Here is a 23,957-nt window from a genome sequence, read left to right as displayed (position 1 = left end):
CAAGTGAGGAGCCGCGAGAAGGCGGACTCAGCCTCCTCGCCCAATGAGAACGCGGCAGCAGGGTGCGAGGGGAGGGGGGCCGGAAGTGAGGGGCTACGGGGGGCGCATGCGCACTGGTACATTCGCGTGCTTTCTAGAAAAGGGGCTGAAACGGGCGTGCCGGTGTGGGGGGGTGTTAGAAGTGTCTTGTGAACGAGAGACGGTCGCTGATCCAAAGGCTTCTGGCCTTTGTTAGTTCGTCGCTCTCTCCCTTGCAGCTTGTCCCGATTAAAGGTTGCCAGCCCCGTTCTTAGGCTCATAAATCTGGGGGCGTCCTGTGTCTGGGCGGAACTGTGAAAGGAGGTTTCTGAAAGCGGCGTCTCTCGTTGCTGCTTTTCGCAACTGTGGAGTGTGTGCGCGCGCCCTTGCGACCATCAGCAGAAGGCCGACACAAGCTTCGTTAAGCGCAGACTGGATGGTGGTTACACGGTCCAGCAGGCGGCTCCTTTCACGAGGACTCGAGCGGAAGTCCCGCCCTCACAGGCGTGCCTGCACGCTGATTGGCTGGCGGCTTCACCAGGCCTGCGCGTTGATTGGAGGAGCAGGCACTTGGCGGCGCGGGCTCGGTTGGTTCCGGGTCAAGCCTGGGCGATTTCCGGAATTCTGGGGCTGTTCCCCGATTTAAAATGGCTGCGCCCTGTGGGCCCCTCGGTGCCCTGTGAGGGGAGGAGGGCGGGCTCTTCCCCAGCTTTGCCAACGCGCACCTCAGCCATGGCCCTCCGGTCGCGGTGTTGGGAGTTGCTGCCGGTTTGCAGGAACTCTGGTAATTAATCTCGGCGTCAACTCTGATTGCTCGTTTCCCAGGGGCGGGGGGAGCTGACCGGACCCCGTGCACGCCAGCTCCTGGCGCTCCGTCAGACCTGAAAGTCTGTCTGTCCTCCGGGAACGTGAGGGCGCCAACAGCCCTACGTACGAGAGGCTTGTCGGCCCCCGGCTTCGGAGACGCTGGTTCTTCCCAGGCCCGCAGCGACAGCGGGTCCCACGTCTCTAACCCCGCGACTCCAGCCCCGGACTGTCGGCCGCTTTCGGTCTCGAAACGGAGCCGAGGGCGTGGAGCGCACGTGGCGCCGAGCGCAGGGACCGGCGTCAGGACCCCGGTTCGAGCCCCCGGGCTCCCCACCTGCAGGGGAGTCGCTTCCCAGGCGGTGAAGCAGGTCTGCAGGTGTCTGTCTGTCTCTCCCCCTCTCTGTCTTCCCCTCCTCTCTCCATGTCTCTCTGTCCTATCCAACAACAACGGCGACATCAATAACAACAACAACAAGGGCAACGGAAGGGGAGAAATGGCCTCCAGGAGCGGTGGATTGTGGTGCAGGCACCGAACCCCGGCGATAACCCTGGAGGCGAAATAAATAAATAAGTAAATAAATAAGTAAACACACGTGAGCCGAGCTGGTAGTCGCCCAAGTAGGGCAAGTCCCGGTTCTGCCATGACCACACGCCGGGAGCACCTTCAAGGCTCCGGATTTACGGGGGGCGGGGGGGGGGGGGTCGGTGTGTGGAAAGGCGCCGAGGACAGAAAGATCACTCTTTTTAAAAAAAATAATAAATGACATTTTAAATACTTATTTACTTACTCCCTTTTGTTGCCCTTGTTTTATTGTTGTAGTTATTATTGTTGTTATTGATGTTGTCGTTGTTGGACAGGACAGAGAGAAATGGAGAGAGGAGGGGAAGACAGAGAGGGGGAGAGAAAGACAGACACCTGCAGACCTGCTTCACCGCCTGTGAAGCGACTCCCCTGCAGGTGGGGAGCCGGGGGCTCGAACCGGGATCCTTATGCCGGTCCTTGTGCTTTGCGCCACCTGCGCTTAGCTCGCTGCGCTACAGCCCGACTCCCTAAAAATAACATTTTAAATATTTATTTACTTACTCCCTTTTGTTGCCCTTGTTTTATTGTTGTAGTTATTATTATTGTTATTGATGATGTTGTTGGATAGGACAGAGAGAAATGGAGAGAGGAGGGGAAAGACAGAGAGAGGGAGAGAAAGACAGACACCTGCAGACCTGCTTCACCGCCCGTGAAGCGACTCCCCTGCAGGTGGGGAGCCGGGGACTCGAACCGGGATCCTCCCGCCGGTCCTTGTGTGTGTGTGTGTGTGTGTGTGTGTGTGTGTGTGTGTGTGTTTGTTTGTTTGTTTTGTCCGTGCTTGTCAACTGTCTTAATGCCCTTGCGGCCTTTGCTGTTTCTCAGGACGAAGGGTCGCGGCGCTGTCGACCAGTTCCCCGCCTGCCGAGAAGCCGGGAGAACCCTCGGAGAATGAAAATGTTGCCCCAGAATTCACCAACCGGAACCCCCGGAACCTGGAGCTCCTGGCGGTCGCGAGGAAAGAGCGCGGCTGGGGGACGGTGTGGCCCTCCCGCGAGTTCTGGCACAGGTGGCTGAGTCCTCCTTGCTCGGGCAGCCCCCAGGGATGAGTGACTGGACCCATGAATTCTTCCTGCCTGCTGTGCGGCGAATCCATTTCTCTGCTTTTTGAAATTCATTAAAAATTTTTTTTTTACTTTATTTTTTTTATAATTTTTAAAAATATTTATTCATTTACTGGATAGAAATTTATTCATTTCTGGATTGGATAGAAACATCCAGAAATCAGGAGGGAAGGAGAGATAGAGAGGAAGAGACAGAGAGACACTTGCAGCCCTGCTTCACCACTCATGAAGCTTCCCGGCTACAAGTGGGGACCACGGGCTTGAACCCGGGACCTTACACACTATAATATGTGCACTTACCCAGGTGTGCCACTGCCTGGCCCCGAAATTTTTTTTTAATATTTATTTATTTTTCCCTTTTGTTGCCCCCCTTTTTTTTTATTGTTGTAGTTATTATTGTTGTTGTTATTGATGATGTTGTTGGACAGGACAGAGAGAAATGGAGAGAGGAGGGGAAGACAGAGAGGGGGAGAGAAAGACAGACACCTGCAGACCTGCTTCACCGACCGTGAAGCGACTCCCCTGCAGGTGGGGAGCCGGGGGCTCGAACCGGGATCCTTACGCCGGTCCTTGCGCTTTGCGCCACGTGCGCTTAACCCGCTGCGCCACCGCCCGACTCCCGCAAATACATTTCTAAGGGGTTATGGGTAGGTGGGAGCCGGAAGAGCGTTAGGAACCTGACTTCCGGTGATCTCCCCGCCCGATTTTATTCTGTGGTCCTGGGTGAAGCTCCCGGCGCAGTCCTCAGCACACGTACGGAGCATACTCTGGATTCATTCTTTTTTCGTTTCTTTTTGTATTGTCTTTTTTATTTACTGGGTAGAGACAGCCAGAAATTGAGAGGGAGACACCTGCAGCACTTTTGTGAAGCTTTCCCCCTGCAGGTGGGGAGCGGGGGCTCGAACCTGGACCCTTGTGCATTGTAACATGCGCGCTCAACCAGGTGCGCCACCGCCCGGCTTCCCATTTTTTTCTTTTTTTTACCAGAGCACTGCTCAGCTCCAGTATATGGTTTTGCTGGAGATTGAACCTGGGATTTGAAGCTTCATGCATGAGAGTTTCTCTGCGTAACCATTATGCTATCTACCCCCCCCTTCGCTTGTTTTTGTTTTTTTTTAATCTTTTTATTTATTCATGGATAGACAAGTTGAAAAAGGAGAAAGAGAGACAGACACCTGCAGCCCTGCTTCACCACTCGGGAAGCTTTCCCCATGCAGGTGGGGACCAGGGGCTCGAACCTGGGTCTTTGTGTGTGCGCTTACCCACCACCTGGCCCCTGATTCTTTTCTCTGTCTCGTAACACTCATCTGTAAAATAAGTTAAAAAGGAAGGCGATCATCGTATTCCTTTGATGCTTGAGCGCAACCTGCGAGCAGTCCGGGCAGCGCTGGCGCAGGCAGCGGAGCGGGTCTGTCAGTTTGCTGGTGTCATTAAGCTGCCCTCGGTCTCGGAACTGCGCAGATGAGCAGCGGGGCACTGCACAAGCGTCGTGCTCAACGGGCTCCCTGTCGCCGGCTGTCTTTTATGACTACAAACATCGCAGTGTCTTCGGCAGGCACTTATTTACTCATTATTACCATTTTTCACCAGTAGATTTTTTTCAGGGGTGGGGCAGGCAAGTAGTTTACTTTATTCTTTTATACTAAAACTTTAAACTGGGATTATAATTATTTTTTTCCTGTCAGGTTTTTCTTTTTTATTAGTGACTTAATATTGATGTACAAAATTCCAAGATAATGGGTACAACTCCACCCTGTTCCCACCACCGGAGTCCTGGATGCCCACTCTCCCCACTGGAAGGCAGCTCCAGCAGTTCTCCCGAGGTTGCAGATAGGGGTTGACTGGCATTTCTACAACTCTCTGGCTGTACTTGTATAGATTTGTCCCTCTTTCTTCCATGGTTCCATCTTCTCTTCCTTTCCAAGTCACACCTACACCAATTACTACGTCCAGATATCCCTCCCTTTTTCTTCCTCTCCAGTTTCTTTTTTTTTTAAATTACTTATTTATCCCCTTTTGTTGCCCTTGTTTTTATTGTTGTAGTTATTGCTGTCATCGTTGTTGGATAGGACAGAGAGAAATGGAGAGAGGAGGGGAAGACAGAGAGGGGGAGAGAAAGACACCTGCAGACCTGCTTCACCGCCTGTGAAGGGACTCCCCTGCAGGTGGGGAGCCGGGGGCTCGAACCGGAATCCTTAAACCAATCCGTGTGCTTAACCCGCTGCGCTACCGCCCAACTCCCTCTCTCCAGTTTGTTTGTTTGTTTATTTATTTATTATTTCTTTATTGGGGAATTAATGTTTTACATTCAACAGTAAATACAATAGTTTGTACATGCATAACATTCCCCAGTTTCCCATTTAACAATACAACCCCCACTATGTCATTCATCATCCTTCATCGACCTGTATTCTACCCACCCACCCACCCACCCACCCCAGAGTCTTTTACTTTGGTGCAATATGCCAATTCCATTTCAGGTTCTACTTGTGTTTCTTTTCTGATCTTGTTTTTCAACTTTTGCCTGAGAGTGTGATAGATCATCCCATATTCATCCTCCTGTTTCTGTCTTATTTCACTCAACATGATTTTTTCAAGGTCCATCCAAGATCCGCTGAAAACGATGAAGTCACCATTTTTTACAGCTGAGTAGTATTTCATTGTGTATATAGACCACAACTTGCTCAGCCACTCATCTGTTGTTGGACACCTGGGTTGCTTCCAGGTTTTGGCTATTACAAATTGTGCTGCCAAGAACATATGTGTACACAGATCTTTTTGGATGGATGTGTTGGGTTCCTTAGGATATATCCCCAGGAGGGGAATTGCAGGGTCATAGGGTAGGTCCATTTCTAGCCTTCTGAGAGTTCTCCAGACTGTTCTCCACAGAGGTTGGACCCATTGACATTCCCACCAGCAGTGCAGGAGGGCTCCTTTGACCCCACACCCTCTCCAGCATTTGCTGCTGTTACCTTTCCTGATGTCTGACATTCTCACAGGAGTGAAGTGATATCTCATTGTTGTCTTGATTTGCATTTCTCTGACAATCAGAGACTTGGAGCATTTTTTCATGTGTTTCTCGGCCTTTTGGATCTCTTCTGTGGTGAATATTCTGTCCATGTCCTCCCCCCATTTTTGGATGGGGTTATTTGTTGTCTTGTTGTTGAGTCTGGCAAGCTCTTTATATATGTTGGTTATTAAACTCTTGTCTGATGTATGGCATGTAAAGATCTTCTCCCATTCTGTGAGGGGTCTCTTGGTTTGGGAAGTGGTTTCTTTTGCTGTGAAGAAGCTTTTTAATTTGATGTAGTCCCATAGGTTTATGCTTGCCTTAGTTTTCTTTGTAATTGGATTCGTTGAAGATGTCTTTAAAATGTATGTGGAAAAGAGTTCTGCCAATATTTTACTCTAAGTATTTGATAGTTTGTGGTCTAACATCCAAGTCCCTGATCCACTTGGAATTGACTTTTGTATTTGGTGAAATACAGTGATTCAGTTTCATTCTTCTGCATGTTTCAACCCATTGTTTCCAACACCATTTGTTGAAGAGACTCTGCTTTCCCCATGTAATAGTCTGGGCCCCTTTGTCAAAGATTAGATGTCCATAGGTGTGGGGCCTCTCTCTCCAGTTTCTGATCGAGTTTAAGTTCAGAGCCCTGTGGTCATCTTCCCCTTATCATTTCTCCCCCACTAGGAGTCTGGATTCAAATTGTTTGGGGCTGCAGAAGCTGGGATTTCTGGCTTGTGTAATCGCTTCTACGTTCACGAGCACAGTGTTCAGCTCTGGCTCTTGATGGTGCTGGGGACTGAACGTGGGACCTTGGAGCCTCGGCATGAAAGTCTTTTTTTTTTTTAAATTTATTTATTTATTGGGCAATTAATGTTTTACATTCAACAGTAAATACAATAGTTTGTACATGCATAACATTCCCCAGTTTCCCATTTAACAATACAACCCCCACTATGTCATTCATCATCCTTCATGGACCGATATTCTCCCCACCCACCCACCCCAGAGTCTTTTACTTTGGTTTGGCATGAAAGTCTTTTGCAGAGTCATGATGCTGTCTCCAGCCACTGTGCTGTTTGTTTTTTTTTTTTTAAATACTGCTGGGGCCTCATACCTTTGTATTTCAATAGATCCCATTATACTTTTTTTCTTCCTTTTCCAATTCTGGATGGAGGAGAGAGGGAGAGAAAAAGTAGAGCTACACAGCACCCTAAAGGAATTTGAATGTTCTGTGGCTTTTTTTTTTTTTAACTTTTAAAAAAATATTTTATATTTCCTTTTGTTGCCCTTGTTGTTTTATTGTTGTCGTTGTTGTTGGATAGGACAGAGAGAAATGGAGAGAGGAGGGGAAGACAGAGAGGAGGAGAGAAAGACAGACACCTGCAGACCTGCTTCACTGCCTGTGAAGCGACTCCCCTGCAGGTGGGGAGCCGGCGGCTCGAACCGGGATCCTTATGCCGGTCCTTGTGCTTTGCGCCACCTGCACTTAACCCGCTGTGCCACCGCCTGACTCCCCTGTTCTGTGGCTTCTTCCCTTTCTGTGTGAAAAGCCCAGTGTGGTGAGGCCCTGGACGTGGCCCTCCCCACTCCATTGCTTACTCAGTTATTAGTCGTTTCTTTGTTGATTTTAGCAAAGTTCTCTCATGGTATGGAAAGTATTCCTTTTAGTATGGGTCACAGTATTTTGTCTTTCTGCCTTTTCGACTTCATTTAAAATTTTTTTTTTTTTGCCTTCAAGCTTATCACTGGGGCTTGATGCCAGCCCTATGAATCCATTGCTCCTGGGGTCCATTTTTCCATTTGAGTGGCTAGGACAAAGAGAAATTGAGAGAGGAGGGGGAGGTTGAGAAGGAGAGAGACACCTGCAGACCTGCTTTACTGTTTAGGAACCCCCCCCCCCCATAGGAGGAGAGCTGATTTAAAAAAAAAAAAATTATTATTTATTTTTTCCTTTTGTTGCCCTTGTTCTTTTATTGTTGTAGTTATTGTTGTTATTGATGTCGTTGTTGGATAGGACAGAGAAATGGAGAGAGGAGGGTAAGACAGAGAGGGGGAGAGAAAGACAGACACCTGCAGACCTGCCTCACCGCCTGTGAAGCAACTCCCCTGCAGGTGGGGAGCAGAGGCTCGAACCGGGATCCTTACGCAGGATCCTTAGGCTGGTCCTTGTGCTCTGCGCCACGTGCGCTTAACCCGCTGCACTACCACCCCACTCCCGCTGCCTGGAATTTTAAATTTGTGATTAATAGTAGGTTACTAGATTGTGAGATTACAGTGTGTCACTCTGCACCTTGCCCACCACCAGAGTTCTGTGTCCCACCCTTACTCATGAAATCTTTATCTCCATAAAGGCAGGAGCAGCAGCTTCCCTGTAGAGTCCAGGGCTCTGTGGAGAAGCCAAGGAGCCGGGTGGTGTGGTCTGGGCAGGGTGGGCAGGTCCTGCCTCCCCTGAGGTCGCATGGCTCCGCGTGGCTCCTGGTGACTTTCCCCGCCTCTCCCCTCTCTCAGGCTGCGAGTTATAAGGACCAATCTTCACACGGAGGTGCTAGTCGAGCATCGCAATGGCCAGGTGGTGGTCTCGGCATCCACTCAAGAGTGGGCCATCAAGCAGCACTTGTACAGCACCAAGAATGTGGTGGCCTGCAGGAGCCTTGGACAGGTGCTGGCGGGGCGGTGCTTGGAGGCCGGAATCAGCTTCGTGGTCTTGCAGATGACTCCGTGGGAGGTGACCTCGCAATCGGTATTTTGCCTCCTTTACTTTCGTTTTTCAGTTAGTGATTTAATAATGATTTGCAAAATCATAAGATACAGGGGCACAATCCTACCCCACTCCCACCACCAAGTTCTGTGCCCCCAGTCCCTCCATGAAAACCGCAGTGGCTCTCCCAAGGTCACAGATACAGGCTGACTGTTACTTCTAGCACCATCTTTCTGTATTGACATAGTTTTCCCATTTTTCCTGTGGTCCTATCTTCTCTTCCTTTCTAAGTCACACCTACACCTTTTGCTACTTGTGAATCTCTTCCTTTTTCCCTCTCTCTCTGGGTCCTGGTGGAACTGGAGTTCAGAGCCCTCTGGGCATCTTCCCCTGACATTTCTCCCCCTCTGGGAGTGTAGACCCAAATTCTCTATGGGGAGCAGCAGGCGGGAGCTCTGGCTTCTGTCATTGCTTCTCCACTGGACATGGATGTTGGCAGCTGGATCCACACCCCCAGCCTGTGTCTGTCTGTCCCTAGTGGGGCAGGGCTCTGGGGAGGGGAGTTTGTCTGCCCAGGCCTCTCTTTGTAGACAGGCCCCCGTGGATCTTAGTTGGTGCTGACTCCCCACGTCTGAGGAACAGCTCCGTCGGCCAGGTCCTTCCTGGGTGTCAGGTGTGCGCCACCTGGCGCACGTGCCCTCTTTCAGCCTCACAGCAGCTGCAGATGCCAGTCTGCTCTGCACCCAGCTCGGCTGTCCACGCCCAGGGTCTGTGTGTGTGGACGCGACTGGTATGTAGATAGACTAACCACAGTCCTTGTGTGTGTGTGTGTGTGTGTGTGTCTGACTAATAGTGGGTTTCAAGAGTGTAAGAGCAGTGTCTGGTTCCACAGCACACCCATCATCAGGCTGTGTCCCCACCCTCCCACCTCCTGAAGAGACTCACCAGAGTTCTCACAAGTCTTAGAAACAGCCTTTCTCCTTCCTTCCTTTTTAAAATATATATATTACTGTTATTTTTAACCAGAGCATAGTTCAGCTCTGGCTTATGGTGGTGCAGGGGATTGGACCTGGGACTTGGGAGCCCCAGGCGTGAGTCTCTTACGTAACCTTTGTGCTATCTACTCCCTTCTTCCTTCCTTCCTTCCTTGCTTGCTTATTCACGTGTATCAGATCTCTGATTTCACATGCGTGAAACCATCTAGTAGCTGTCTTTCATTTCTTTTTTTTTAAAACATTTATCTATTTATTCCCTTTTGTTGCCCTTGTTGCTTTATTGTTGTAGTTATTGATGGCGTTGTTGTTGGATAGGACAGAGAGAAATGGGGGGGGGGGGTGACAGAGAGGAGAAGAGAAAGACCCCTGCAGACCTATTTCACCGCCTGTGAAGCGACTCCTCTGCAGGTGGGGAGCCGGGGCTCGAACCGGGATCCTTATGCCGGTCCCTGTGCTTTGCGCCACCTGCACTTAACACGCTGTGCTACCTACCGCCCGACTCCCAGCTGTCTTTCATTTCTTATTTCACTAAGTATCACCACCTCCAGTCCCATCCATTTTGTCCCAAAGGAAAGGATACAATACCATCTCTGTTAATTGCAGAGTAGTACTCCATGGGGTGTATATCCCATAACTTTTTTAGCCAGTCAGGCTGCTTCCACTCTTTGGCTGTTGTGAATAATGCAGCTGTGAGCACAGGGGTGCACGTGTCCCTTTGAATTAGCATTTGAGTGTCCTTTGGAGAAATGCTTAGAGTGGTGTTGCTGGGTCATAAGGCGACTCCATGTGCGATTAGATTTTTATTTATTTTCCCTTTTGATACCCTTGTTTTTCATTGTTGATGCCGTTGTTGTTGGATAGGACAGAGAGAAATGGAGAGAGGAGGGGAAGACAGAGAGAGGGAGAGAAAGACAGACACCTGCAGACCTGCTTCACTGCCTGTGAAGCGACTCCCCTGCCTGTGAAGCGACTCCCCTGCAGGTGGGGAGCTGGGGGCTCGAACTGGGATCCTTAGGCTGGTCCTTCTGCTTTGCGCCACCTGCGCTTAACCCGCTGCACTACCACCCGACTCCTGTAATTCGATATTTTATCTTTACGGTGCTCACTTCAAGAGGGAGGGCAGAGTGCTGCTCTAGCTTATGGTGCAGGGCCTCCCACACGCGCGCCCTGTGCTCTCACTCAGCCCCTCCTGGCTGCTCTGGGAACGTGCACTCGCTGCCATTAAGGTCACTTCTGGAGTCCGAAGGTCAGAAATCATTGAGTGACTTTTTTTTTTATTTCTTTATTGGGGAATTAATGTTTTACATTCAACAGTAAATACAGTAGTTTGTACATGCATAACATTTCCCAGATTCCCATCAGTGAGTGATTTTTTTTTTTTTTTTTCCTTTTTTCATTCCCCAGTTTCCCATCAGTGAGTGATTTTTTGTTGTTGTTTTTTTTTTTCCTTTTTTTTCCCGGAACACTGCTCAATTCCAGTTCCAGCTTATGGTGGTGCTGGGGAGGATTGAACCTGAGACTTTGGAGCCTCAGGCATGAGAGTCCTTTTATAGAACCATGATACTGTCCCAGCCCAGTTCACTTCTCTTAGGGCGTGCGCTGACCATTTCTTCCTAGTGTCCTTGTGATGTCCACTGAAGCTTCCCTTTCCCCCCCTATCTTCCGAACCAGATGAAAGAACTGCAGGACGCCCTGACCGAAGGCGGCGTGGTGCTCAAGGAGCCGCGGAGAATCTACGAGTGAAGGCGGGGCGTGGCCGCTCACGGGAGCGACTGGCGGTCCAGGCCACGGCACCCTCCCCTTGAACGTGCGTCCTTCACATCAAGGACTCAATTTCTCCCACTCTCGGACTCTGGGACGTGAGTCCAGATCTGAGGAAAACTGTCTGCAGCTGACTGCCCTGGGAAGGGCCGACTGAATGCTGTCTGTGCGTTGAAGAATAAAGGCTGATTCCAAGCTGCGTTTTCTGGTCTGAGGTTCCCGCTGCTCTCAGCTCACTGGCAGAGTGTCCAGCTGGGGGTCCCTGGGGGGGGGGGGGTGGCTCAGGAAGTAGCTGCTACTGTCAAGGTCAACAATTTTTTTTTTTTTGGCCTACAAGGTTATCTACAAGGTTATCACTGGGGCTCTGCATCAGCTCTACAAATCCTCTGTCCACGGTGGCCTTTTTTTTTTTTTTTTTTTTTCCATTTTATTGCACAAGACAGAAATTGAGAGAGGAGGGTAGATAGAGAGAAGAGAGACACCTACAGACCTGCTTTGCAGCTACTGCAGGTGGGGGGGGCTCAAACCCAGATCCTTGCACTTAGTGCTATGTGTGCGTAACTGGGTATACCACTCACTGCCTGGTCCCTCAAATCCTTTTTAATATTTATTTTTTTCTTGCCACCAGGCTTATTGCTGGGGCTTGGTGCCTGCACAGTGGGTCCACGGTGTGCCATCCTCGTCCCTAGGTCTCTAAACCAGAAATGTCAGTGCCTGTCTAGGTCTCTAAGACAGTCTTTTTTTTTTTTTTTTTTTTTTAAGATTTTATTTATTCATGAGAAGATAGGAAGAGAGAGAAAGAACCAGACATCACTCTGGCACATGTGCTGCCGGGAATCGAACTCAGGGCCTCATGTTTGAGAGCCCAAAGCCTTATCACTGCGCCACCTCCCGGACCACTAAGCCTTGCTTAGCTCTGGCTGATGGTGGTGCAGGGGTGTGTGAGCGATGGAGGGTTGGTGAGGACTGAACCTGGGAGCTTGGAGCCTCAGGCACAGAGTCTTCCTGCATGACCAGTATGCTGTCTGCCTGCCCCAGACGGAGTCTCTTGAGATAGCTTTCACCTAGGTGTGCACACAGTGTAGTCATTCAGACCTGAGCTTGACCCACTTTGTACCATCTGGGTAATCCTGGATACGAAACTCCCTCTTCTGGGAGCAGGGCGGTAGCACAGCGAGTTAAGCGCAGGTGGCGCAAAGCACATGGACCGGCATAAGGATCCCCGTTCGAGCCCCCAGCTCCCCACCTGCAATGGAGTCACTTCACAGGCGGTGAAGCAGGTCTGCAGATGTCTGTCTTTCTCTCCTCCTCTCTGTCTTCCCCTCCTCTCTCCATTTCTCTCTGTCCTATCCAACAACAACATCAATAATAACTACAACAATAAAACAAGGGCAACAAAAGGAAATAAATAAATAAACAACAACAACAACAAAATTCCCTCATCCAATGACTCTCTTTCCCTTCCTGTACAATGGTGATCATGAATTCCCCTCCTTAAGAAAAAAATTACTTTTGAGCCCCTGGTTCCCCACCCGCAGGGGAGTCGCTTCACAAGTGGTGAAGCAGGTCTGCAGGTGTCTGTCTTTCCCTCCCCTCTGTCTTCCCCTCCTGTCTGCATTTCTCTGTCCTATCCAACGATCACAACAGCAATAAAAACTATAACAACAACATCAATGATAACAAGGGAAAAAATAGTCTCCAGGAGCAGTGGATTCATAGTGCTGGCATTGAGCCCCAGCAATAACCATAGAGGCAAAAAAAAACCAATTTTTTATATTTATTTTTATTATTTATTCCATTTTGTTGCCCTAAATAAAAAACTTCTTAATGAAACAAAGAGTGATGGTGAATTTTAGAGGGTTACTCTGTCAAACGTGATGATAGGATCCAACTCAAGACCTCAAGCTTCAGAGTCCAATGCTCTTATCTACACTGCCTTCTGGGCTGAATGGATACAAGAGTGTTGTGAAGATTTGTTATCAAGAATTGGCTATTGAGGGGGTCGGGCGGTAGTGCATCAAGTTAAGCACATGTGGCACAAAGGGCAAGGACCGGCGTAAGGATCCTGGTTCGAGCCCCCGGCTCCCCACCTGCAGGGGAGTCGCATCACAGTGAAGCAGGTCTGCAGTTGTCTATCTTTCTCCCCCCCTATCTTCCCCTCCTCTCTCCATTTCTCTCTGTCCTATCCAACAATGAACGACATCAACAGCAACAATAATAACCACAACAAGGCTACAACAACAAGGGCAACAAAAGGGGGAAAATGGCCTCCAGGAGCAGTGGATTCATGGTGTAGACACTGAGCCCCAGCAATAACCCTGGAGACAAAAAAAAAAAAAAAAAATTGGCTTCTTCTAGCGTTTGCCCTTCTTCCGTAGCCAGTCAACAGCATCAGGTTGAGCCTGATGTAAAGTTTCGAGACCTCCTTTGAATCTGGAGAGGTGGCAGTCGTTGACTATGTGGGTTATAGTCTATCTGTAGCCGCAGGGGCTATTGACATAAAACAAATGCCAACTTCCAAGAGGTGTGACCCTAGAATAGCAGTGGCCAGATGGGCACTCTTCCCCAAGACAAAAAAATAAATTCAAGAGACCCAGCTGGACCCATAATCTACAGCTGAGAGATCCACAGCCTCCAGTGGGTGCCCGCACGCAGTTGGGGCGAAGAGGGGGCACAGGCTGAAAGATCAACACAGTCAAGCTGGAGCTCTAGACGGCACTGCTCCGAGCTCTGCCATCTTGGCCAGTGCTCGGAGTTGCTAGCACCGGAAGAATAGAGGAGAGAGCTTAAAACTTCTCAATCTTTGACTCAGTTCCCCCCCACCCCCCTGAATTTTAAGGCAAAGACATAACAAAAAACAGCATTTGCAACCACTAGACAGCCCAATCCAACCCCCAACCCAGCTGCTTCTGCAGTGGAACATAGAAACAAGAGAAGCCTAGAGATCACAATAGCACCACCTGCTGGCCAGCAATAGCCACCACAATAAACGGATAAGCAGAGAAACAGGAATGAACAATTCATCACGGAACATCGATCCCATAGAAATGAAACAGGACTCCAAGGAATTTTACACATTTAGAGAGACTAGTAGAGACAGACTACACAAAGCTCATTATGAGGAGTGCAAGAGTGTAAGCAAGACTATGGAAGTAAGACACACAAAAGAGGAACTCAGATCAGTTTGCTAAGAAACGACAAAACTTGAGAGAAGAAATTCAAGCAGGATTCACTAAGCAGTTAGGAAGCATGCGAGAAAAACGTCAATCAGAAAACACTGAGCACAGTCCAAGCTCAGGTAGAAGACGGGAAGTAGACTCACACATGCAGAAGAAAGAATTTCCAGGGAGTCGGGCGGTAGCGCAGCGGGTTAAGCACATGTGCAGCAAAGCACAGGACCGGCGTTAAGGATCCCAGTTTGAGCCCCCAGCTCCCCACCTGCAGGGGAGTCGCTTCACAGGCGGTGAAGCAGGTCTGCAGGTGTCTGTCTTTCTCTCCCCGTCTCTGTCTTCCCCTCCTCTCTCCATTTCTCTCTGTCCTAGCTAACAACGAACAACATCAACAATGGCAATAATAATAACCACAACGAGACTACAACAACAAGGGCAACAAAAAAGGGGGAAAATGGCCTCCAGGAGCGGTGGATTCATGGTGCTGGCACCGAGTCCAGCAATAACTCTGGAGGGAAAAAAAAAAAAAAAGAAAGGAGGAAGCAAAGGTCTGCACGTTCTAAGCAAGGTGGACAGCAGTAGACGAGAACTGAGAACACGGGGAGGGAACTAAAGGACAAAGCAGTTCTAGCAAATGTTCGATAATCAAGATCAACTTGAAAAAGACTTCTCTACATACACAATGCTAGTTAGCGCATTTACAGTGGCAAGAAAACAAAACGGAACGGAGATTTATAAATAGTACAAGAAAAATTAGTGCAGAGTTCACTACAGCAACTATCCACACAAAAGGACAGATAGAAACAAATGGGCAAAGAATGAACTATTTAAAACAAACTCAAAAACCAGAATGGACCTAAGTAAATCACATATATCATTAATCACCCTAAATGTGAATGGCCTAGACTCACCTGCCAAAAGATGCAGAGTAACCACATATGGATTAAAGAACAGGATCCATCCACTATATGTCTTCAGGAAACACATATCAAAAGAAAAGATGATGGGGGTGGGGGGGTGGGGTGGGTGGGGGGGTAGACAGCATAATGGCTATGCAAAGAGACTCTTATGCCTGAGGCTCTGAAGTCCCAGGTTCAATGCCCCGCACCACCATAAACCAGAGCCAAGCAGTGCTCTGGTTAAAAAAAAACACAAAAAACTTAGGCTAGAGGAAGACACTCCAAGCTAAGAACTCAAAAAAAGGGGGGGGGGTGTATGGGTGGGCAGGGACAGCTATTCTGTTTTCTGATAAAATAGACTTTCAGGTAAAGAAAGTAATCAGAGATGGGAGTCGGGCGGTAGCGCAGCGGGTTAAGCGCACCTGGCGCAAAGCACAAGGACCGGCATAAGGATCCTGGTTTGAGCCCCCAACTCCCCACCTGCAGGGGAGTCACTTCACAGGCGGTGAAGCAGGTCTGCAGGTGTCTGTCTTTCTCTCCCCCTCTCTGTCTTCCCCTCCTCTCTCCATTAATGACATCAATGGCAACGATAATAATAATCACAAGAATGATAAAAACAACCAGGGTAACAAAAGGGAAAAACCGGCCTCCAGGAGCAGTGGATTCGTGGTGCAGGAACCGAGCCCCAGCAATACCCTGGAGGCAAAAAAAAAAGAAAATTTTTTTATAAAGTCTAATTTTGTTAAAGATTTTTAAATATTTATTTATTCCCCTTTGTTTAGCCTTGTTGCCGGGAGTGCTGAATTAGTGTAGCTAGCTTGGCTTTGAGTCACATGGAGCATGTCCTGAAAGCTCGGCATGGCCCGGCCATCCCGTGTGGCTCTGGGTGTGTCTGGAGTCCAGGAAACAGGAACAGAACGTCCCACCCAGCCCATTGTTGGCGGCAGTGTCCTTCTCAACAGCAGCTAAGAACCATGGCCCTGGGCCGGTTATTGGTGACCTGAGCGCACATATTACCGTGCACGAGAACCAGGTTCAAGCCCCTGCTCCCCAACTACAGAAAGGAAGCTTCAGGACAGCGGTGAAGCAGGTCTGCAGGTGACTCTCTCCCCTCTCAATTCCTCTTTGTCTTTGGAATAAATAAATACAATATTAAAAGCAATATTAAGGGGAGTCGGGCGGTAGCGCAGCGTGTCTAAGTGCATATGGCGCAAAGCGCACGGACCGGCGTAAAGATCCCGGTTCGAGGCCCCGGCTCCCCACCTGCAGGGGAGTTGCTTCCCAGGCAGTAAAGCAGGTCTGCAGGTGTCTGTCTTTCTCTCCCCCCACTCTGTCTTCCCCTCCTCTCTCCATTTCTCTCTGTCCTATCCAACAACAACGACATCAATAGCAACAACAATAATACCTACAACAACAATAAAAACAAGGGCAACAAAAGGGAAAATAAATAAATATAAAAAAAGATCATTTTAAATGAAAGAAAGCATTATTAAAATAAAATAAAGATATGGCCCTGATTAGGGTGCTTGTGCACAGCGGCTTGGAGAGGGGCTCGGGAGGTAGGTCACCTGGAGAGAACCGCTTCGCCCCCCTCGAAGACTCAGGTCTCAGCCCCCATGCTCCTGGGAGCCCCTGCTTCGCAGGGAGTGGAGCCCTGATGCTCTGTTTCTCACTGTCTCAGAAGAAGAATGAAAGGGGAGTCGAGCTGTAGTGCAGCGGACTAAGCGCAGGTGGCGCAAAGCACAAGGACCAGCATAAGGATCCCGGTTCGAACCCTGGCTCCCCACCTGCAGGGGAGTCGCTTCACAGGCGGTGAAGCAGGTCTGCAGGTGTCTGTCTTTCCTCCTCTCTGTCTTCCCCTCCTCTCTCCATTTCTCTCTGTCCTATCCAACAACAACAACAGTGATAACAACAACAATAAAACAAGGGCAACAAAAGGGAATAAATAAATAAAATAAATATAAAAAAAATTTAAAAAAAAAAAGAAGAATAAAGAAAGAGTCCTGGAGGGCACGAGGCAGGGCGTGAGGGAGCACACCTGGCACAGGTGCGCTTCTCCGGACCGCTGCAAGCGGAGGCCTGGGTGCAGGCGCAGGCGCATGCGCAGTCGCGGGCGCAGGTGCAGGTGGCGGGCGCCCTTTAAGGGGGCGCGGCCGGAAGTGCGTGGCAGGGCAAGGCGGTGGCGCACGTGTTCAGCGCGGTGACCACCATGGACGTGGGCGCAGACGAGTTCGAGCAGAGCCTCCCGCTGCTGCAGGAGCTCGTTCTGGGCGCCGACTTCGTGGGTGAGCCCCGGGTGTGGGCCCAGGGCTTTGGGGGCACCCAGGGGTGGTCCCGCTGGGGGTGGGCAGCTGCCCCGACACCCTCAGGCCTGTCTGCGGCCCGGGGGGGACGGTGACCACCTGGCCGGGCCCTGCTTGGCGCCCCAGTCACCTGCCCTGGGCCCCAGGTGCCCCCACCCCCACTCAGGGGCTGTGGCGCCCCTGCAGGTCTGGACATCGAGTTCACCGGCCTCCGCTCCAACTTGTCGGGACCCCAGCAGATCAGGTGAGCTGGGGGGGCTCACCTGGGCCCCTGGCAGGATGCTCCCAATATGGGGGCTCACCTGGGCCCCTGGCAGGATGCTCCCAATATGGGGGCTCACCTGGGCCCCTGGCAGGATGCTCCCATAGGGGGGCTCACCTGGGCCCCTGGCAGGATCTACTGAGGGGCTCACCTGGGTCCCCGGCAGGATGCTCCCATGGGGGGGGGGCTCACCTGGACCCCTGGCAGGATGCTCCCAATATGGGGGCTCACCTGGGCCCCTGGCAGGATGCTCCCATAGGGGGGCTCACCTGGGCCCCTGGCAGGATCTACTGAGGGGCTCACCTGGGTCCCCGGCAGGATGCTCCCATGGGGGGGGGCTCACCTGGACCCCTGGCAGGATGCTCCCACTGGGGGGGGGCTCACCTGGGCCCCCGGCAGGATGTTCCCACTATGGGGGCTCACCTGGGCCCCTGGCAGGATGTTCCCATAGGGTGGCTCACCTGGGCCCCTGGCAGGATGCTCCCATGGGGGGGGGGCTCACCTGGGCCCCTGGCAAGATGTTCCCATAGGGTGGCTCACCTGGGCCCCTGGCAGGATGCTCCCATAGGGGGGCTCACCTGGGCCCCTGGCAGGATGCTCCCACTGGGGGGGGGGCTCACCTGGGCCCCTGGCAGGATGCTCCCACTGGGGGGGGGGCTCACCTGGGCCCCTGGCAGGATGCTCCCACTATGGGGGCTCACCTGGGCCCCTGGCAGGATGCTCCCACTATGGGGGCTCACCTGGGCCCCTGGCAGGATGCTCCCACTATGGGGGCTCACCTGGGCCCCTGGCAGGATGCTCCCATAGGGGAACTCACCTGGGCCCCTGGCAGGATGTTCCCACCTACTGGTGCACTCAGCTTGGGTCAGTGCCCACAGGTCCAGCACCCTGGGTCCCCCTTTGGAGGAGGAACAGTACCCCACCTTGGTCAGGGGCTGTGCCCGGTGGAGGGAGACCCTTGTTTCTCAATCTTTCTCTCTCTAAGCAGTATTTATTATTATTATTTTTACCAGGGCACTGCTCAGCACTGGCTTCTGCTATGCGGGGGATTGAACCTGAGACTTTGGAGCCTCAGGCATGAGTGTCTCTTTGCATAACTACCATGCTATTTACCCTGCCCTTTATTTTGTATAGAGGTAGAAATTGAGGCAGGAAGAGGAGGGGCCTGCAGCAGTTTCAGCATTTGTGAAGTTCCCCCTGACCCCGCTGTGAGGATGGGGGGGCTTGAACCAGGTCTTTACAGACTACTCTGCCTCACCATCAGGCATCCTGTCTCTCTCTTTTAAAGGTTACTTTATTTTTTTCATTTTTTAACTAGTGATTTAATACTGACTTACAAAACTATGAGATAACAGGGTCATAATTCCACACCATTCCCACCTCCAGAGTTCTGTGTCCCCAGTCCCTCCATTGGAAATGCAGTGGTTCTCCCAAGGTCACAGACATGGGTTGACTATTATTTATTTATTTATTTATTTTCCTCCAGGGTTATTGCTGGGCTCGGTGCCTGCACCATGAATCCACCGCTCCTGGAGGCCATTTTTCCCCCTTTTTGTTGCCCTAGTTGTTGCAGCCTCGTTGCGGTTATTATTGCCATTGTTGACGTTGCTTTGTTGTTGGATAGGCCAGAGAGAAATGGAGAGAGGAGGGGAAGACAGAGAGAGAGGGGAGAGAAAGACAGACACCTGCAGACCTGCTTCACCGCCTGTGAAGCGACTCCCCTGCAGGTGGGGAGCCGGTCCCTGCGCATTGCACCACGTGCGCTTAACCCACTGCACCACCGCCTGACCCCCGACTATTATTTCTATATCTATCTAAGTTTTTAAAATTATCTTTATTTATTGGGTAGAGACAGCCAGAAATCAAGAGGGGAGGAAGGGATAGAAAGCAAGAGAGACAGACACCTGCAGCCCTGCTTCACCACTAGTGAAGATTTCCTCCTGCAGATGGGCACCAAGGGCTTGAACCCGGGTCCTTGTGTGCTGTAACATGCAGTCAACCAGGTGCATCACCATCTGGCCCCTATAATGATCTGTATTTCTATATATTTGTCCATTTTCCCCTGTGGTCCTGTCTTCTCTTTCTAAGTCACACCTACACCTGTCCCTTCTGAATGTCCTTTCAGTTTTCCTCTTCTCTCTCTGGGCCCTGGTAGAGTTGGGATTCAGAGCCCTCTAGTCATCTTCCCCCATCACTTCTCCCCTGCTGGAAGTACGGACCAAAATGATTTTTAATGTGCAGAAGGAGGGAGTTCTGGCACACTATATTTATATATATATATATATTTTTTTTTTCCTCCAGAGTTATCACTGGGGCTTGGTGCCTGCACTACAAATTCACTGCTCCTGGAGGCTGTTTTTTCCCTTTCTGTTACCCTTGTTGTTTATCATCGGTGGAATTATTGTTATTATTGTTGTCATTGTTGGATAGGACAGAGAAATCGGGAGGAGGGGAAGACAGGTAGAGAGAGAAAGACACCTGCAGACCTGCTTCACTGCTTGTGAACCCACCCCCCTGCAGGTGGGGAGTCAGGGGCTTGAACCAGGATCCTTACACAGGTCCTTGCGCTTCGCACCATGTGCGCTTAACCTGCTGCATTACTGCCCCCCCCCCCCCCCGCACTGTATTTTAATGAGCAGACACAGATTGCCCACGACCAGAGCACTGCTCAGCTCTGGCTGCTGGTGGTGCAGGGACTGCACCTGGACGGGGAGCCTCACCAGGTGTGAAGCCCTTTCGCATCAGCATTGTGTCATCTCCCCCACCCTCTTCCCAGTCTCTTTGACTTGCCTTCTGAGTGGTACGTGAAGACCCGTCAGAGCGTCCAGCAGTTCACCATCTGCCAGATCGGTGAGTGGAGCCACCAGCTGTTTGGTGGGAGTTACAGGAGGGGCCGCATCCCTTGTCCTCACACCTGGTCTGTCTCCTTTCCCCACGTCCCCAGACACTGGCGGTCCTTGTCTTTGTTGGTCATGTTGTGTCTCTCCAGCGCCACTTTCTGGAACAAGTGGAAACAGTTTTGAAACATTATTTATTTATTTTTTTATATTTATTTATTCCCTTTTGTTGCCCGTGTTTTTATTGTTGTTGTAGTTATTGTTGCTGTTACTGATGTCGCCATTGTTGGATAGGACAGAGAGAAATGGAGAGAGGAGGGGAAGACAGAGAGGGGGGAGAGAAAGACACCTGCAGACCTGCTTCACCGCCTGTGAAGTGACTCTCCTGCAGGTGGGGAGCCGGGGGCTCGAGCTGGGATCCTTACACTGGTCCTTATGCTTTGTGCCATGTACTCTTAACTCGCTGCGCTACTGCCCGACCTCCTTTTTTTAAAAATTGTTTTTTATTATTTTATTTATTTTCTCTTTTGTTGTAGTTATTATTGTTATTGATGTTGTCATTGTTAGATATGACAAAGAGAAATGGAGAGAGGAGGGGAAGACAGAGGGGGAGAGAAAGATAGACACCTGCAGACCTGCTTCACCGCCTGTGAAGTGACCCCCCCTGCAGGTGGGGAGCCGGGGGCTTGAACCAGGATTCTTGCCAGTCCTTGCACTTGAAACATTATTATTATTTTAATTTTCTATTTATAAAAAGGAAACATTGACAAAATCATAGGATAAGAGGGGTAGAACTTCGAACAATTCCACCCCCAGAACTCCGTATCCCGTCCCCTCCCCTGATAGCTTTCCTATTCTCTCTCCCTCTGGGAGTATGGACCCAGGGTCATTGTGGGAGGCAGAAGGTGGAAGGTCTGGCTTCTGTAATTGCTTCCCCGCTGAACATGGGTGTTGACAGGTCGGTCCATACTCCCAGCCTGTCTTTCTCTTTCCCTAATGGGGAAGGGCTCTGGGGAAGCAGAGCTCCAGGACACATTGGTGGGGTCGTCTGTCCAGGGAAATCTGGTCAGCATCATGCTAGCATCTGGACCTGGTGGCTGAAAAGAGAGTTAAGAAACATTCTTTAAAAAAAAAAAAAAAAAAAGAAACATTCTTTTTTTTTTTTTTTTTTTTTTTTTTGCCTCCAGGGTTATTGCCAGGGTTCCGTGCCTGCACCATGAATCCACTGCTCCTGGAGGCCTTTTTTTCCCTTTTGTTACATTGGTTGTTTTACCATTGTTGTGGTTATTATTATCGCTGTTATCAGTGTTATCGTTGTTAGATAGGTCAGAGAGAAATGGAGAGAGGAGGGGAAGACAGCGGGGGAGAGAAAGACAGACACCTGCAGACCTGCTTCACCGCCTGTGAAGTGACGTGACTCCCCTGCAGGGGGGGAGCCGGGGGCTCGAACCAGGATCCTTTTGCCGGTCCTTGTGCTTTGCGCCACATGTGCTTAACCCGCTGCACTACTGCCTGACTCTGAGAAACATTATTTCTAAGCCTAAACAAATTAGCTTAAGGAACCCTTACCAGTTTTTATTGTTCAGCTGTTGTTATTTTTAGTTTGTCATCAGTGTTATCACTGGTGCCTGGGGCCTTCGTGGGTTCACCAGACAACTAGGCTTTTGTTTTGTTTGGATTATTTTTTTTCAAGTTCATGTGAATCAAATCTCTAGATGCCACATACGAGTGAAGCCATCTGGTAGTTGCCTTTTGTCTCTTTACTTAAAGATAAGAGACGAAAGAGTTAGAGAGGTAGGAAGAGAGAGATGGACCAGAGGTCTGCTCAGCGCTGGCTTCTGGTGGTGCTGGAATTAGATCTTCCAGGATCTCAGAGCCTCAGGTGTGAAAACCTTACGCTGTATCCTCAGCATCTTCTAGCATTTGCCCTTCTTCCGTAGCCAGTCAACAGCGTCAGGTTGAGCCTGATGTCAAGTTTCGAGACCTCCTTTGAATCTGGAGAGGTGGCAGTCGTTGACTATGTGGGTCACAGTCTGTCTGTAGCCGCAGGGGCAGTTCGGGTTGTCTCTGGCTCCCCAGCGATGGAACATAGCGGCGCACCGGCCATGGCCTGTTCGATAGCGATTGAGGAGGGCCCAATCATAACGTGCTAGGTCAAAGCCGGGTTGACGCTTGCAGGGGTCTGTGATGAGGTGTTTGTTCTTGACCTCAGCTGACCGCCAACTCTGTTTCCAAGAGACTGGAACAGAGAAGTTCAGTGTAGGCGTAGGGGACCAGATTGGGTGACGAGACGTCAAGCGTTGGACAAGGTGGGCGAAGATATCCACGTATATTGGCAGGTCCGGTTGAGCGTAGACGTGGGAAATGAACTTAGATGATGCTGCATCCCGACGAATATCTGGCGGGGCGATGTTGCTAAGAACTGGCAGCCATGGAACTGGGGTGGAACGGATGGTTCCAGAAATTATCCTCATGGAGGAATATAATTTGGAATCGACCAAGTGGACATGGGGGCTACGGAACCATACTGGGGCACAGTATTCTGCAGTGGAATAGCATAATGCCAGAGAGGATGATCGTAGTGTGGAAGTGCTCGCGCCCCATGAGGAGCTGGCCAGTCTTGCAATGATGTTATTCCTCGCACCCACCTTTGCTGCAGTTTTTATGAGATGTTCGTGAAATGACAGGGTGCGATCGAGAGTAACGCCAAGATAGACTGGCTGGGCTTCATGCCAGATTCTTGTATCGTCAAGCTGCACATTAAGCTCACGCGAGGCCGAGGCATGGTGTAGATGGAAACCAGATGATACCGTTTTTGCAGTGCTAGGGATTAGTCGCCATTTTTTACAGTAATCAGATATCAGATATCCGCAGCCTGAAAATGTTTTTACTCTACTTGTTTTCATGAGAGATAGAGAGAGACAGATTATCAGAGTAGGTCTTTTGCAGAGCCATTTTGTTGTCCTCTTGGCCCTCTGCTTGGGTGGGAAGCCACTGTCGGCAGGGCAGCACCGCACACAACCACACTGCAGCGACTCAGCATGAAGTGCGGTGAGGTCTTCAGTGAGATCTGTCTTGTCATCTTCTGAAAACTGCTTATCCGCTTGTGCCGTGTGCCGTTTTCCATGCACAGATGCCTGCGACTGAACTCCTCCTCTCATGCTTTCCACTGTGACGGCCCCTCCCTGAGCCGAGAGAGAGAGAGAGAGAGAGAGAGAGAGAGAGAGAAAGAGCGAGAACAGCAGCACACGCAGGAGCGAGAAGTACTGCTCCACCACCTCTGGGCTTCCCTTGTGTCTCTCTTCCTCTTCGGGGCTCTGGGGAGTGAATCTGGGGCCTCTGGGACATAGAGAAGGAGCTGCAGAGCCCCTCCCTGCCCTCTTCTGTTTATTCTTCATCTGGACAGCATCTCTGGATGCAGAGTGCTCCGCAGATGGTCGTGTCACCATCCTAACCGCTGCTGGTGCCTTCCCGGCTCTCACCCTCTGCTTCCCCTCCCTCCCCAGGGCTGTCTGTGTTCTCCAGCATCCAAGGAGAGGCCAACAAGTGCGTA

The 23,957-nt window shown here is 50.5% G+C and overlaps 2 protein-coding genes across 4 annotated transcripts in view; both read left to right on the top strand.

Moving 5' to 3' along the window:
• Window positions 1-28: 28 nt before the first annotated feature.
• Window positions 29-11,132, top strand: MRPL18 (mitochondrial ribosomal protein L18). Of its 2 annotated transcripts, none has more exons than XM_060205236.1 (4): window positions 29-62; window positions 2,231-2,414; window positions 7,988-8,219; window positions 10,844-11,132. In XM_060205236.1, the coding sequence occupies exons 1-4, from the start codon at window positions 44-46 to the stop codon at window positions 10,913-10,915; spliced, it is 507 nt and encodes a 168-aa protein (XP_060061219.1). In that variant the 5' UTR covers window positions 29-43; the 3' UTR covers window positions 10,916-11,132. The 2 variants fall into 2 exon arrangements, with proteins under 2 accessions (XP_060061219.1, XP_060061218.1); XM_060205235.1 differs by lacking the exon at window positions 29-62 and adding an exon at window positions 639-802.
• A 5,590-nt stretch (window positions 11,133-16,722) lies between these two features.
• The window catches only part of PNLDC1 (PARN like ribonuclease domain containing exonuclease 1), a 30,320-nt gene continuing 23,085 nt past the window's right edge, over window positions 16,723-23,957 (top strand). For both annotated transcript variants that reach the window (XM_060205061.1, XM_060205060.1), the window contains exons 1-4: window positions 16,723-17,287; window positions 17,492-17,549; window positions 20,344-20,417; window positions 23,911-23,950. In XM_060205061.1, coding sequence (XP_060061044.1) covers window positions 17,212-17,287; window positions 17,492-17,549; window positions 20,344-20,417; window positions 23,911-23,950 — 248 coding nt within the window. In that variant the 5' untranslated portion in view covers window positions 16,723-17,211. The remainder of the gene's footprint in view (window positions 17,288-17,491; window positions 17,550-20,343; window positions 20,418-23,910; window positions 23,951-23,957) is intronic.

This window comes from Erinaceus europaeus, chromosome 13 (assembly GCF_950295315.1).
Source record: "Erinaceus europaeus chromosome 13, mEriEur2.1, whole genome shotgun sequence".
NCBI lineage: Eukaryota > Metazoa > Chordata > Mammalia > Eulipotyphla > Erinaceidae > Erinaceus > Erinaceus europaeus.
The sequence above is the reverse complement of the archived record's forward strand: the minus strand, read 5'-3'. Positions and strand labels throughout refer to the sequence as shown.

What these genes read in the sequence shown, in the direction of transcription:
- MRPL18 (XM_060205235.1), top strand. Translation starts at nt 751, where the DNA reads ATGGCCCTCCGGTCGCGGTGTTGGGAGTTGCTGCCGGTTTGCAGGAAC. An exon ending in GCCGGTTTGCAGGAACTCTG is followed by an intron (nt 803 to 2,230) that starts GTAATTAATCTC and finishes GCTGTTTCTCAG; the next exon opens with GACGAAGGGTCGCGGCGCTG. An exon ending in GGGAGGTGACCTCGCAATCG is followed by an intron (nt 8,220 to 10,843) that starts GTATTTTGCCTC and finishes CTTCCGAACCAG; the next exon opens with ATGAAAGAACTGCAGGACGC.